This window comes from Felis catus, chromosome C2, assembly GCF_018350175.1.
Source record: "Felis catus isolate Fca126 chromosome C2, F.catus_Fca126_mat1.0, whole genome shotgun sequence".
Lineage (NCBI taxonomy): Eukaryota > Metazoa > Chordata > Mammalia > Carnivora > Felidae > Felis > Felis catus.
Genome location: NC_058376.1, coordinates 128,642,156 through 128,658,550, shown reverse-complemented (window position 1 = coordinate 128,658,550; position 16,395 = coordinate 128,642,156). Strand labels below are relative to the sequence as shown.

Genomic DNA, 16,395 nt, shown 5'->3' with positions numbered 1-16,395 from the left:
AGTTCATGATCTCACAGTTGGTGAGATTGAGCCCCTCACTGGGCTCTGCACTGACAGCTTGGAATCTGCTTGGGATTCTTTGTCTCCCTCTCTCTTTACCCCTCTCCCGCTTATGTACATGTGCTCTCTCTCTCTCCCTCTCTCAAAACAAACATTTAGAAATATTTAAAAATAAATAAATAAAAATAAAAATGAAGGTGAAAAAAGGAATCAAATGCCAAAACAATTCACTGCTAGCAGACCCACAACACAAGAAAGAAAGTTCTTTGGGCAGAGGAGGACACCTGCACACTCATGCGTACATGCACTTAAAAATCTGAGAGATCTGGATTTTAATCCTGGCTCTGTCACTTATTTGCTTGGGTTAGTTACTATCTTCTCTGAGGCTTAGCTTCCTCATATGTATAATGTGGGCAGAAATGCCTACCCTCGTCTCTCATATTATGAATTCTACGAGAGCAGTAAAAAGTTAACATTCTGGGTGAAAGACACACATGGGAAGACTTTGTACTATTCTTGCAACCTTCCTAAAGGCCTAAAATTATGTCAAAATAAAAAGTTAAAGAAAAAATATGGTGATTTTTTAAAAATTATGCACATACACACACACATCCATGACTCTCAGATTCCTGGCACATTCAGCAAATGGCTTGTTCTGATTTATTAAACATTCTGGTCCACATGATGCTTTCCTAAGAAATCAGAACGTAAGTGTATTTGGCATCAACTTAGTCTTCTACAGAACCAGAACCTAGCTGGGAAGCTGCTGTGAACCCTTCTAACCATGGGCCAGGAGGCTGAGCAATCCTGGACAGATCAGCTCAGTGGGCAGAGCCCATGTGTAACCACCACATGTGCACGTGCACCGAGATGCATGCAAATACATATACAGAGACACACACACACATGGTCCATCCAGCAGGTGCCATGGTCAATCCAGCATGGTCAATCCTGCAGTGTGTGTGGGAACTCTCCAATCCCCCTGGTGACTTAGCTGTGAAACTAAGAACCTTGTCAAGACAGCATCTGCAGGACCTCTTGACAACCACCTGAGACCTGACCATACAGCTTGTGTGGACTGCAGAGCTGGTCCCGACCACAACTAGTGCACCTGCTGTCAGGAACTTCTCTGCCTCACTGATGCATCTCAAACACTCCTATCAGCTTCAAAAAGGTGCAGGGTCTCCCCTCCAGGTCCCAACGGCAGCACCAGTACCTGCTAGCTTTGAGTGCCAGCTACAGCCCCCACACAGCACACACAGTTACCCTCTGGCATGGCTTCCCTGGAGAGCCAGGGTGGGGTAGGCAGAACAGCCTGAAACTCAGCCTAACTCCATTCAGACCCTACACAGGCCAGTCATGTCCACATGCCCGAGCAGCAGCACAGGTGCTATGAAAAATGAATTCATAGTGAGGATATGTATGTTTGTTTGAGAGAAGGAGACAGCACATGCTAAATTCCCACCAGCAGCTGATTTTTTGACAAGGCTGGTGTTAATGCAATTTGGTAATTTATTTAACTGATAGGAACTCTTGGCCCATCCACAGCATGGAGTTTGGCAAAGTAGTATACAAGCTCATGTTTATCCTTTCTTCCTGAAGCATATTGCTGGTGTTGTTGATGGTAAAAGCCTCACTAACAGGGAGAGAAGGGTGGGGTAGTGAGAACGGGCAGGCAGTGCTGAGAGGCATGGCATGTGTTTCACAGGTTGTCAGCTGAGGACTAATGAGAGTGGTCCTGTGACAATGGACCCCCAGCACCCATCCATGATGGCACTGCTATGGTCTGGCCAAGAGAGCAACCTTGTTTAGGCAGATGGAAGGTGGCAGTTCAGAGTGCAGCCTAATGTAGGCAGGGAACCTTCCTGGATCTCCAGCCCCCTTGAGAAGCCCCTGGGCTGGACATCCACAGGTGTGGTCTCTGAGGTCTCCATGAGCATAGGGAATTGTGCTTGGCACTCCCATTGGCCACGGCTTCTTCTCTCCTGTGTATACTCTCACACAGCCTGCCCACTGCTGCTCGCCTTGTTGCTTTGACAAGGGGGCAACCAGGCACAATCCCAGCCCCTCTAGAGCCAGCTGTAGGCGGAAGACTGGACATGCAGACTCCCCCTTACATCAAAAGAAAGAAGCCTCCTCCTACTCTCAGGAGGTGACTCAAGGTCACCTGCTCACAATTCACTTGGGGAGCGGGAATGGCCTTCCTGGTGAAGTTGAGAGATGGGGATCATTGTTATGGAGGTAGAGAAGACTTCTAGATATCCAGGACCCTAGGCCTGGGAGTGGGCACAGGACCACCCAGCAGGTAGAGGTGCACTGTGTCTCCAGCCCTTGTGAATCAGGGACAACTGCTGGCCAGGCACTGGGGTGGCCAGAGGGCCAGGCTGGAGGGAGGGAACAGCGGGACCTGAGTCAATACTGAGGTCTGCCCTCTGGACTTGGATGCCTGGGGACCAGGACAAGGAGATGGTAGCCAGGCTCATCCAGTCCCCATCCCACAAGCTCTGGTTCCCTAAGAAGCCCTCTCAAAAGCTGCACCAGAAGTGGCATGAGTCATCAAGGATTCTAGATTTAATCTTGCTCAAGTCCCTCACTGAGCTGAGGAGATGTGAGGTCAGAGAAGGGGGCTACCTGCCCAGAATCATAGAGCACTAGGGTCATGGTCAGACACGATCTCTCCTGGTTCACAGTCAGATCTCCACTTCAGAGGTTTCTCTGAGCCCATAAGGCTTTCCAAAGTGTGCTCAGGACAAGGAGATCCAGCCTCCTAAAGTCCCAGTAGCAACACGCAACACAGGAAGTGCCAAGGAGCAGCACAGAGTAAACTGCACTAAGGCACAAAAGCCTGGGTTCTAGAAGGAATACAGATCTGAGTGGCCGCAAAATACCAAGTCATGGCAGAAAAGCAGCTAGATAAAAGTCTGATCCAGTCCTGACATGTGACATGATGCAGCATGTGACAGGAAAACTGGGGGCCCAGGGAGCAAGAGGGCTTGTTCAAGGCCACATGAAGAAAGAGCAAGAGCAGAGCAGGAAACAGGACCCCACTCCCAGGGGTCTCCCTCTTATCTGCTTTGGGTGGCCTCAGCCAGCTGCTTAACCTGGGGCAGGTCCTGGCCCCTTCCTAGATGCTCTAACTCCTTGTCTGCAAAACAAAGGCATCGCTAAGGTGTCTGCTCCCTGGAAAATCTTCACCCCATCTGTAGTAGTTATTGGTTATTGTGTAATAAACACCACAACCTTAGCGGCTTAAAGTAACACACACTGATTATCTCACAGTTTCTGTGGGCAGGAGTCTGGGCATGGTTTAGCTGGGTCCTCTGCTCAGGGACTCACAAGGTTGTAATCATGGTATCAGCAAGGCTACACTTCCTTCTGGGGCTTGGCATCCTCTTCCAAGCTCCTGTGATTGTTGACAGAATTCAGTTCCTTGTGGTTTGTTCCAATTTGGTGGGGCTGCCAGCCAGAGGCCACTCTTATTTCCTAGAGGCCACCCATAGTTGTCTGCCACATGACCCCTCACAGGGCTTCTCACACATGGCGGCTCATGTCTTCAAGGCTAGAAAGAGGGGTCTTCTGCAGAAATAACCATGGAGGGACACCCATCACCTCTGTCATACCATACTGGCCAGAGGCAAGCCTCAGTTTCCATGTGCATTCAAGGGGAGTGCTATGCAAGGGCATGACTCATTCGGCGTCACCTGAGGTCGCATCTGCCACACTCACATTTACACGTTCCTAAGAGACACCACCTCTACTCTTCACTCAGTCTCTGCTTCCTCTCCTATAGTGGTGAGGTGGCTTGGTCACCTGCAGAAGAATCTCAAGGGTCTCTCTGCCTCAAGACAGAAGCTAAAAGCTGGCCTGGGACAGAGGCTGGGGGGGATGGGGGCAAAGGCTGGGCCCCTGTTGTGTCAACTACATCGTGCATTTGCACACTGCTCTGCACAGTTCTTGCACATCACATCCAGCCCTCCCCAAGCTGAGGTGGATGGACGAGCTCTCCAGACCAGAACGCTGGCTGAGTGGCCCTTCTGCTGCATGATGGAGGCAGGAGAGAGCTGGGCTCTGCCCTCTTGTGACGTAAATGCAAGAGAACCAAGGTGGGAGGTTAGCTGGGCACTTTTTCAGGACTGTATTATCTTCCGATCTGGGCAGCAGCCGCAGTGCTTTGGCTGGATGTCGGGGAGGGGAGGGGAGACTTAACTGGAATCAGAGAACTGCTGGATCCTGGTGCTACAGGTATTCAATCATAAAAATTGACTACTTTGGGAGGAGCCTTTTTTCTCCCAGAAAGAAACCTTCTCAGAGGTGCTCTCTACTCAGAGAAGAGCAGAACTAAACAAAGATCTCCTGGTCCCAAGACTTGACCCTACTCACAGCCGCCCGAGCTGGGAACTGCAGGGTCCCAGTGGGGCAGAGCCAACCTGACTCTGGGAGGGAGGGACAAAACTGTGTCTGCTCTTTGAAGCCCAGCACTGGAGCACTGGTGCTGCTGAACATCCTCTCTCATTCCCCAGGACAAGGTAAGAGCCTTTCTCTCCACTCCAGCTCTACCTGGCTGGTGGTCCTCAACCCTCCTCACAGCAGCAGCCACAGCCCTGGTTCCTCACCTTGTCCTCGACCCGAACACAGAATGGGTCCCCTCACTCCTGTACCCAGCACACACCAGTGCCTCCACGGGAACCTCCAGCCCTTCATTCTATTTGGACAGAACCTGGGATGCACGGCACTGCCGCCCAGAGCTGCAAACCACCCTGGTTTTCCCAAGGCACCAGTGCTGGCCCACAAGCCCTGTGACTGGCACACCTAGGTCCATCTGTGTCTGGTGAGAGCACGTCCCTTCCCCATCTCAGCACTTCCATGGCTCTCCCTTCCCCGTTCTGTCCTCCTAGCCCTCTCCCTTCACTGGATGGGAAAACAAGAAACACTTGTTCTAAATGCTTCACTTAATCTCTTCTGCACAGTGTTTACTCCCTGCTCATCAACAGGGTCAGAACAGAACGTTTTCTCCACGTCTATCCAAAGTAGCACACAATCCTCAGTGGGACCTGTCTCTCGTGTGGAGGCCACCATCACAGCTCTTCAGTCCTGAACCAGGGATGGGTCTCTTGGTCCTGCCTCTGCCCCAGGGGTAGGGGCAATGGAGGAACCAGAAGGGGTTCAAATGGTCAAAGCTGCATTGAGCTGCTTGTGGCCAGCTTCAGGGTCTATTTTTCTCCAGGCCAGCAACTCCAGGCAAGGGTGACACCTCTGCTGAGCACCAAGCAAGGGGACGGGTCTCCTTACCCACTGTGACCTCAGACGATTAATCTGGCACTGCTCAGAGGGGTCATGGGCAGTGACTAAAATGTGCTTGATTACTGACAATTAGGATATTCTTCACTCACTAGCCACACTGACAAAGGAATACCCAGCTGGGTGCTTACTAACGTGCATGGGCACTACCTGAGCAGAAGACAGGAGGGATAGGGAGCAGGGGTCACCAGGGCTTTGCAGGGTGAGGTTTCAGTCCTTGAGAACAGACCATGAGCTGACCCACGGGCGGGGGACTACATCAACTAACCTGAACAGGCTGCCCTCTCTGGTCTAGGGCTGGGTTCAGGATGGCAGTCCCCTGCCTCTACTCTGGCTCCCTGGCTCTTGCCATTCACTTTTTGTGCAGCCACTTGAAGTTGGGTTTCTGTCTCCAAGTCAGGGAGAGGGGCTCTCCCTTATATAATGCTGCTCTCCCTCAAGTTTTCACAGGCCCCTAAGCTTATTGGGGAGCTAGAATTCATCAGAGAAGAGCAAGGGAATCCATGGGAGAAAGCAAAGACAGTGGGTCAAGCATCTGTTGGAAAAGGAACCCAGAGGGGCGCCTGGGTGGCGCAGTCGGTTAAGCATCCGACTTCAGCCAGGTCACGATCTCGCGGTCCGTGAGTTCGAGCCCCGCGTCGGGCTCTGGGCTGATGGCTCAGAGCCTGGAGCCTGTTTCCAATTCTGTGTCTCCCTCTCTCTCTGCCCCTCCCCCGTTCATGCTCTGTCTCTCTCTGTCCCAAAAATAAATAAACGTTGAAAAAAAAAATTAAAAAAAAAAAAAAAGAAAAGAAAAGGAACCCAGAAAGGGAAGGAATGATAAGAGGCCGCACAAAGGACCAGGGGAGCTCACGCACCCAATGACCAGAGAGGCAGGCAAGTTCACATACCCAAAGACCAGGAGGCTAGGGGTACAGTTATCTAATAACCAACCTGAGCAGGTGGCAGAGGGGAAGAGTCTGGAAGGGCAGCCAGCAGCCCTGGAGCACCCCTTTGGCAGACAGAAGCAGTTAGGGGACCCAGGGCATTGTGGAGGCAGGAAGGACAGAGGAGTTCAAGGAGGCCAGTTTGGGTACATCTGAGTACAGTGTGGCCTTGTAGAGAAGGACAGGAGCCCCTCCCCTACAACCCTTCATTGCCCCAAAGTTTTCACCACATAGAGAAAGAACCAATAAAATCTATGTACCCAGAGGTCTAAATCTCAGAGCTGGAAGCTCAGGCTCACAAACCCTCCTCTGTGTTCCATTCTCTGACTGTTCCCTGCATGGCCTGGCTCAGGCTGCCTGCATCTCTTGCCTCCAATCAGGCCATATTCATCTTTGTCTTCTAATCCATGAGCATGTCCCTCCTTGGTCAAAACCACCCGGGGGTCCCCACTGCCTGCAGGGAAGACACAGACCCTGTGTGTAGAAGCAAGATTCTCTGAGGCCTGAACCTGCCCACTTCTCCAGGTTCAATGATTTTTTCTAACTATGCTCATGACCTCACCTCCCACACCTACGCCAGAGTCCAGTCACCTTGAACTACACCCAATTCCCCCAGAAGCTCCAAGCCCCTCCCAGCCCCCAACCTTGGCATAGTTGGGCCCTCCGCTCAAGATGCTTCCCTTGTGTGCCTATGAATTCCCTCTCACTATGCAAAACCTCCTCTGGGAAGCCTTCCCTGACTCCCCCAGCAGACCACACCCACAGCCTTGCTTGTGTGCTTTAATAGTCACATTAACACTGGCTGAGATTTATCACCTGCCTACCTCACCAAGCACTGTTCTAATCACAACATGGCAAAGCCTCAGCCCCTGTGGTCTACCCAGGCTGCACTCCTTGTCCTTGGGGAAGTTACAGAGCCGTGAAGATGAGGTACTCTTCCTGGGAGCAGCTGTGGGGGCCCAGCAGAGCAAGGCTAGGTGAATCTGTCCCAATTCTGCTGGGACGGGCAGTGGAAAAATGCCAACCAGGGAGTCAGAGGCCTGGGAGCTCCTCCCAGTTAGCAGTAACCATTCTGGGTCCTGCAATCTGTGCTAAAGCCTTTCCTTCTTCGAGACGCACTTTCTTTGTTTATAAAATGGGTACACAGCTCCACTCATCAGATCACAAGGATGTAGGCTATGCAGCTCACTACACAAGAGGACCAATGGGTGATTCTCAAAACTTCCACCCTACTTCTCTCTCATTCATCTATAAAAGGGGGGATTGCTGTCACTGTTTCATTAACAAAATTACCTATCACTTGAGCATTCACCGTGCGCCATGTACTGATGTATTAGATCTTCATGCAACCTCAACAAGGTAAGGATTGCCCTGCTGTCTGATGAGAAAAATGAGCAGAGGGTGGTCCTGTTATATCCCAGCACCACCCAGAGAGTGAGAAGTGGGGCTGGGGCAGAAGTGCATGGCTTAGGAGCACCAGTAAGTGATGGTGCTGGAGCAGGAGCAGGAGCTGGGGCTGGTCTGGTGGGGTGACTGCACACCCCTGTTGGTGCCAGCCCTTTCCCAGCCCTCTCTGCTTACCACACACCCACCTGGCTGCAGAAAGAAGTATCCTGGAGTAGGGGTACCTGGGAGCTGTCACCTGTTCTGCTGTCCTCACCAAAGGTCCTCGGTATGGAATAACTGCCCGCCAGCAGGGAGGGCAGGATAGCCCCATCCCGATTGCCTGGCAACCTGAGTCAAACACACCGTCAGAAGAGAGGAGCCACAGAGCCCTGGGGGCACACCAGGGAAGAGGGCCAAGAATGCCTCCCAGAAAAAGAGGTAGCAGACTGGAGAGGACTCTGCACTGGGACTGTCCAGGGGAGTTTGGGGGGATATAATTAGCAGAGGCCCTGATTACATGCCTTCATCTCTGCAGTTCCTCTGACCTCTCTAGCCAGCAATGCAATCTCCAGGCTGAGAGTGTTACTAACTTGGCATCATACCCTGAGCTAGCTGTGAATTACAGGACCAGAGTTAGAGCTCCATCAGCCTGAGTGGTCATCCATCCAGCAGCTTCCGAGGATATATTGAGAAAGCCAGAGAACACCGTGGGCTTATCCAACCACAGAGGCTGCTGGTGGTTGACCCCAAACAGAATCAGGATCTCCGGGCCCTGATATCTCCAGGCCTGAAGGGAGGATGAGGCCAGGAGAAGGGTTACCCCAGAGCAGGTGGGAACCAGCCACTTAGTTTGATTGGTTCTTCCCTTCCTAGGATTTAGTTCTCAGCTAGAACCCAGATGACATCTTGTCCATGGTGTGCAGGACTGACTTGGGAAGGCTTTAACTGCCCCACATCCTCTCCAACCAACTCCCTTCAAACCACCCCAAATAAGCAGTTCATTCTATGTAAGAATGCAGTGTCTGATATGCAATCCAGCTCAATCAGATTGGAGAGACTGCTTGCTTCTTAGAGCTATCCCCCTGCCCTCCTCTCTGTTCAGGGCCCCAGTGCCCTCTCACCAGCCTAAGGGAATCAAAGACCTCCTCCCACCCACCCCCATGTTGTGATCCATTCCTCAGCAAAGAGCTTGGCACATGATTCCCGAGGAGACATTTATGGCAGACCTCTTGTCTATAAGGCCTCAGTGTTCTGTCCTCTTTTCCCCACAACAGGGCCTGAACCTGCCTTTGAGGCATGAGGTCTAACAGATCACTATGTGCTTCTCATAGTGACCTGGGTTCATGGACTACGGGTTCAAGGACTGGGTTCACACTAGCAGTAAGTCTGTGGCCATGACCTGCTCTCCCTGAACCCCTGTCTCCTGACATGCAAAACAGGGAGAATTTCACATCTATCACAGGATGCCGGAAAGAAAAGTGCCCTGTGTGGAGCCTAGGGCATAGAGTGTATTCTTAAATGCCATCTGAGGTTAACTGGAGGAAGAACACGGAAACCCAGGAAGGTTAGCTCCATTTCCCATCATCCTCTCCAAACCCTTAGAATAAAGAATCCTTCCTAGGTGTAGATGTGACTGAGCCATTCCCCAGCTGAGGATCCTCCACCAGCTCCCCACTTCCCTCAGAATAAAGCCCCAGCTCATGGCCAGCCTCTGTGACCTGCCCTCATACCTCATCTCCAGCCACAGGGGAAGCTGGGTGAGCTGGTTAACCTAATGCTGGAAGTCCCTTTCTCTGGGGGAAATCCCACTAAGGCATCATGCCCTTTCCCAAACTGTCCATCCAGCTCTTGGAAGAAAGCTGTGATTTCTATCACAGAACGCACACAACTGAAGTCTTCCTTCTTCCCTGGCCCACTACCCACAGCAACTATGGGGCATCAGGTGGCCAGTGTTCTAATGCATTTCCTGGAAGTAACCTTTGCTTTTAAGGCTTTTTTCTGCCCTCAGGAGCAGGATATTATCTGTTTTTTCCTGGACCCTGCCCTGTCCCTTGGGTAGGCCCCCACCTGGGAACAGGTGGTGCCTGGCCCAGAACACGTGATTGAGTCACCTGGGCTCCCACTGGTCTTGTTACCAAGAGACCAGAATAAATCTGTTTTCTACTAAAAATAAATCACTTCACCAAAATGACAAAGTACTCATAGCAGTGAACGTTTACTTTTAAAACAAGATCCCACTTAGTTTAGGACAAAAGTTATGAAAATAAAAAGGAAAGCTGGAAATTTCAAGCCCTAAGATACAATAAAGAACCCCTAGGAGTTTATAGGTGTTATGAATCTTTCTCCTCTCCTTCTGAGTCCCAAGCAGCAGAGACTGGCGTATGCCTCAGTGCCCTCAGGCCTTGCCTGGGGCCCCATTTCCTGGGGCCTGTCTTTTTGGCTCTAACAAAGCTGCTCATCTCAATGTGAGTCTGATACTTCTCCCTGGCAACCTCCCCCATCTTCTCTTCTCTGTGCTGAGAAATGGAAAAGGATGATAGTGGACAGTTGAGAAAATGTCCAGCACAGTTTTTCTAGCAGTTCACCTCTGATGTCTATGGATTTTGCTTTTTACCCTAATCTTTTCTCACCTTGATCAATGGTTCTGCCCAATAATTTCTTTAAGTCATTACATTAAGATCAGGCAGCACTGCACATTCAATGGTTCATTCATTCAGCAACAGCGGAAGACACAGAGTGTAAAGGACAGAGAGACTTCACAGCCTAGATGGGACACAGATGGTACCACCCTCAGATTTGCCCCCAAGGAGTTTGCAAGGTCAAGGTAACACCTACCAAGTTAAATATTCATTGGCTGAGTTTATGGATGTTATAAGTAAAAAAGGACAATGAGATTATTTTGTTGTATTTTAGTGGGATTCATTATAATTTGGGGGCTGCAAATGATAATGGGATCACAAAAAATCACGGTACAATTACATCTGCATAGCCAGAACATAATCTAACGGTCTCATTTCTCTCTTCTGGTTAGTTCTCTTGTCTCTGACCCTTAGCATGGAGGGTGCCACGTTTGTCTTCTACCAAGTACAGGTTAATTCTCATCATGGTGTCTCATCTGATTTTCTCATCTCATGCACACCTCTTTAAACAAATAAAGCCAACATTCTGGGCCCACATCCAAGGTACCCCGCCATCATTCCAGACACTGAGGAAAGGAAGGAAAAAAGTGGGAGGAGCAAAAACAAGACCCAGAAACTGAGGAACAGAGCAACTGGATTTATGCTCAATCTCGCAGTAAGCTCTGGCAACATCCCATTTGGGCATATCCCTTCCTTCCCACCTCTGGTGGCCTTACTGCTTTCTCATATTTCTTTAGAGAAGGTGGTGGGGATGAGAGTTCCTTGAGAATTTCACCTTCTGTGAGATGTACTATGGGTTGGGCACAACCGAGGCTAAAGGCTTCAACCCAATGTGAAAGATTTTTAAGTGTTTCTGGTAAAAATCTCCTAGCTCGAGAAAGCAGCAGGTGTCAGGATGAAGAATCCTGCTTCAAACTGCCTTGACTCCCCTCACTTTTAATCTACTGATGGACCATCAGTAAATATCAAACAGTGAGGATAATCTCATCATTTTTAAATCCAGATATTTAATGAGCAAAAGTCTCCTGCAGATGGGGAGAAGGGGAAAGGAACTAAGATCTAGTCCTCTCAGGTGCTTAAATTCATGTTTGAGGGGCTTAAAATTCAGTTAGGGGTTTTGTTTCTTAAAAAGCTAATAAACATTTAAAAATCCAGAATAACTGAGACAACAGACAGGTCATGGGGCAACATGTGATAGTTTTTTAAAAATGCTCAGAAAGAAACCAAAGCTACTCCATGGTGAGCGCCCAGGTGGGCTGGGCACAGCAGAGGGAGGGGATCTGGGAGGTGTTGGGAAGGAGACATCGGGATGGGCTGCAGATACAATCCCCAGGTCAACAAAGGGCGCCCTATGTGGTTACGGGGGTGTGTGGTGGGAGGGCAGGGGTCAGGCTGAGCCAGGCCTTGGGAGGGGCAGGAGGAGCCCTCCAGGCAGTGGAGGGGCACTGAAGACTCCTTAACCCAGAGGAATGGGATGACAGTCGGGGACAGCCCCTCCTCAGCACTGGCAAGCCAGACACCCTCATCCTCTTGCTCCCCACCCCCACACACTTCTTCTCCACAGCAGGGAGAACAGACAAAGCTCCCTCGAGAGGGTGGGCCCCTCGCAAGACCTACTCCCTGTACTCAGCCCACCAAAGGAGCACCAGCCAGTTGCCTATAGAAGCATCTCCTCCTCTGAAGCCTTAGAAGCCATCTCTGACACCTGCTGACAAAGGTGGGTGGGACGCCGTGCTGTGTGCTTCCATAGCAGCTGTTCTCTTGTCTTCGCTTGCACAGACCTTTACTGTAATTATATCCACAAATGTCTGAAGTCCCCAGTGGACCATAAGTTCCAGGAGGCAGGGATACACTCAAAGGTCTGACTAAATAAATAAATGGATGATGGAAGGAGGAAAGGAGAGAGTGATGGGTGGGGGTGGGGAGAGGGATGAGTGACTAAATGGCCAAAGCTGTGTGCACAGTCACTGTGTTGTATACTCTGAGAATGCCATTCCCATCATGCTCACTGTGATGGCACCTCCAGAGCACAACTGCCAGGGAAAGGACAAGGAGAAGGCAGGTCAGAGAGAGAAGCTGTCCTGCTGGCCTCAGCCTGGGAACACAGACCCAACTTGTGGTGTCCCTCAATCTTCCTGCTTTGGCAGGAGGAGTCAAAGGGAAGGGAGATCAGAAGAGGCTAGAACACCCAACAGGCATATCCCACATCCCTAGTCCCCACCACACACCCAGATGCACTGAAGGAAGCCTAAACCCCCACAGAATGCCATCTGAACTTAGGAGGAAGGCATGTGTCCCCCAGGCCCCCTCTCTTTCCTAAGACACCTGCTCATGCCTCTCTTCTCTGGATGTCACCAAGAGTCGCAGTTGAGATTAGTGTGCCTCGCCCTCCACACCATCCCCTGCCACTGCCATCAGCACAAGGCCATGGCCAAAAGGCCCAGAGAGAGCCATCTGAACACCAGCAGCATTGCACAGCCTTCCTACTGCAAAGAATCTACTCATTCTAGATCCACAGCACCCTTTCCACAACCCCACGCCCTGCCAGATTGACACAGACAGCAAGCCTGTAGTCCATGGTCCAGGGGACAGCGTCATTCTGCTGCCAGGAAGTGGGCTCTCTCCTGGGCTGAGGTGTTCTCTCTAGAGTGGTTCCTTAAGGTCTTCCCACTCAAACCAGGTCCTGGTATCTTTGAAGGCTTGATGCCCTCTTGGGATTATCTATTTCAGGGTGTTCTTCTCATCACTGGGCTCCGGGTTGGGTACTCCTTTTTGGAATCTAGCTGTCCTCATCTACTGGTCTAGGGAGATGCCACCACTATAGCAGGCACAGGAAACAAGGGAAGGCCACATCCCTCCAGCCCTTTCCCCTGGCCTCTATCCAAGGGAGTCAGCTCATATAGGAAGACCCGTGCATGCTCCTCTAGAAGGCTCTGTCAAGCTCAGCTGGCCCAAGTGTCCCAGGTATAGAAGGTGAGGGCCCTCCGAGGTCACATAGAGAGGGAGAGCCAGGGTGGCAGGAGGGCCAGACCTCAGGGGCTCCTTGCACTGCAGAGACTGCAGTGGCACAAAGGATCAACACACACAAAACTGTGTGCAGGCAAGACAGAAGCAACGGCTATGAAGGCAATCCCTCCCCCCCATCCCATCAGGCTCAGGGATGCATATGATCCCCACCTAACTTGGGGGGTCCCAAAAGCCATGCAGAATACAAGGTACACAACCCACTAATGATATACTCAGGGCTTCTCAGGGCCCTAGGGATCCCAGCCAGAAGGAACCAGAGTAGCCAATAGCCAAACTCACTGATGGCAGTCTTTTGTCTCTAATGACTGTGTTCCCAGGGCCCACAAACCCTGCCCCCAACCAAATAGCCCAGCATTCCTCCCAGGTCACCTAACCCAGCCACAAGTCTGGTCAGAGAATGGCAATCCTCACCTCAACTCTGGAAGGCTCCCCAATTCTTTGTTTCCCCAATTCAAGGTCATCTTGATTCCCAACATTAATGATTGGGAACAGAAGATGTGGTTTCTAGCCCCAGAAGTGCTAGCAACACACCAATGGGGGCTCTCTCTCTCTCTCCAAGCCCTCCCCACCCCTGGGCTCAGAGTTCTAATCTACTCATGCAAGGTGGGGGCTCTATCTCTAAGGCCCTAAACTCTCATTTCTGTGATTTAGGAACAAAGGGGGTTTGCAAGGCTCCTCAGGGACCTCAACCCATAAGAGATTCTGAGTGAGTCTAGAGTTTTCACTCAAACTCACAAGAGACAGTCTCATCAAAGCCCTGGTCCTTTACTGAAGCAAGTTCAGACTTGGGATAAACAAATGTTTCTTGAGAACCTACCAGGGTCCAGGCCCTTTGAGAGGCACAGGGGAAACACGGAGGAGGAAGAGAAGTGCCCTCAAGCAACCATTTCACAGAGGCAGAAACTGAGGCTCAGAGAGGCCTCAAACTCTGCTCAAGGCAAACCACGTAGGAATTCAACTCCCAGGATGCCTGATCCCTTCAGAGTTCTCTCCCAGGGCTCCGGGCTGGGTAAGATCAGCACTGGGATGTGAAGACCCCTGAAATCCCTGCAAGCATGGGAAAAGTGAGCTCTGAAACTGGACTCTATTAAAATCAGAAACTCAGAGTCCAGGGCACTGGACTGCCTGGCTCAGTTGATCTTGTTCTGAAATGCCCTGCTTGGCCCCAGGATGCACCCCCGTGTTAGGGTCTGACCATGTCTGACATCCTTCTCTCAACCATCCATCTCAGGTAATGAGCAGCAACACAGGAGACTGCCATGCGACCTTCACAACCCACATGTACACACACCACAGTAGCACTGTTTCCTGAGCCCACAAGGTCCTCCTAAGGTTGCCTGTGTCTCAGCTCCTTGTACAGACAGGCACCAAACCAGGTGAACTGGACTGGTCTGCAAAACAAGAGCTGGGGGTGCTGTCCCCAGCAACCACGTTCTTCCTGAGGTGAGCTGGGCAAGGCCCAGCCTGCGCCTCTGCAGCCCCAGGGGAGAGACCTCTGGAGAGGTGCACTGAGAACCACTCCTTCCTACAGGTGTCAGAGGGGTCCACACTCTTCACTCTGGTCGTCCCACCCTGGGGCCAACCCGGGTTTCAGAGATGCTCTCCCTGGGGAGGCTGCTGGGCGGCAGGGAAGCCGTTTGTCTCCTTCCCCCAACCCCCCCCCCCCCCCCGGCCCTGGCCGGCTGCCACGGTGACCTCCCCTCCCCCAAGACTGGCGGTGAGCTGGGAGGTGGGGGTGGGAAGCCTCCTCCGCCGACAACGCTCTCAGGAGGGGTGCTGGGAAGCCAGGCAGGGCGTGTCGCCTGGTCCTTTCTCTGCCCAGCGCCAGGCTTCGCCGCCTCTTGGTGCGCGGCGCCCTGTACCATCCCCCAAATCGGCCTCGCACGAGGGAACCCTTGCTGTCCTCGCCCAGACCCTGAGCCCGAGAGACACTAACGCACGCTGGCACAGGGCAGCGTCTAGAACCTTCCGTGCCCAGTCGGACGCAGGCCAGGGGAGGTAGGCGCCCGGTTCCCCTACAGCCTGAGCCCGCTCCTTCCACAGGAGACAGGTGTTGGCCTTCCCCCGCGGCCCTGGGCTCCAGGGCCCGGACGTGCCCGTCATTAAACATGGGTCCGGCAGGGTCCGCAGGAAGCCCCCCGACCAGACGCCGGCCCTGCCTCGTTCTCCGAAGAGGGGCGCCAATCCTCTCCCGGACCCCGCGGGCACCCCTCCACCTGCGCGGTCGCCCGCAGCCGGTGCCGCAGTGCGAGCGAGCCCGCGAGCCCGGCGCTTTCACGCCCCGGCCGGCGCCGCCGAGCGAGCCGCCGCCCTCCGGCCCCCCGCCGCGCCGCACCGGCCCCGCAGCTCTCGCCCCGCACCCCACCTCCCACCCTCACTCCCACCTGGGGCCCAGCGCCCCCTCCATCCCTACCCCGGGCCCCTCCCCTGCCTGGCCCCGCCCGAGCCAGCCTCGACCCCCACATCCCCATCCCTCCCCTCCGCCCGGGTTTGGAGGGGCCTTTCCGAGCCGGCGCCGGGGCCCTAACGGGGCGGATGATTTGGCGGCAGGGGTCGCCTCGGCGCGGCGCCAAGCCAAGAGAATAAGCGGGGTACTTACCGCTCTGCTCCCCCAGGAACACCAACTTGAATTTTCTCAGTGGGTTCCCAAAATCTCCCCCTGCGGACATGGTGCTGGCAGCTGGGCCGTGCAGGAGGAGGAGGAGAAGCGAAGGAGCAGGGAGGGAGGAGGAGGGCGAGGGGAGGCGGCCGGCGGTGCGGGAGCCGGAGGGGGAAGGGCTGGCTGCGCGCGTCCCTGACTCCCCAGCTGCGTCCCGGCCCCGGCCTGCGGCTGCGTGTCCGGCGGCGGCGGCGGCGGCGGCGGCGGCGGAGGAGGAGGAGGCTGGGGCTGGGCTGCTGCGGGCGGCGCTCGCTGCGGTGCGAGGGGCGCGCTCTGGACGCCCGAGGCGCGGCGCGGACAGAGAGGCGCGGGCGGAGCGGGGCGCAGGGACGGCGCGCGGGGCGGAGGAGCGCTCTCTCGAGCCGCGCGCCGCGGCCCCCTCCCGTCTCCCTCCTCGGTCGGCGCCTGCGCTCTGCGCGCTCCCCAGCCTCTGATGTCATGCGGGGCCCGCGGCGCTGCG

General features: G+C 53.3%; 1 protein-coding gene across 1 annotated transcript in view; it reads right to left on the bottom strand.

Annotated features, from left to right (window-relative positions):
- Positions 1-16,087, bottom strand: part of RAB6B (RAB6B, member RAS oncogene family) — a 60,100-nt gene extending 44,013 nt beyond the window's left edge. Inside the window, exon 1 of the mRNA XM_023260548.2 lies at positions 15,876-16,087. Within this exon, the coding sequence (XP_023116316.1) occupies positions 15,876-15,945 (70 nt within the window). The 5' untranslated portion in view covers positions 15,946-16,087. The remainder of the gene's footprint in view (positions 1-15,875) is intronic.
- Between the last annotated feature and the right edge of the window lie 308 nt (positions 16,088-16,395).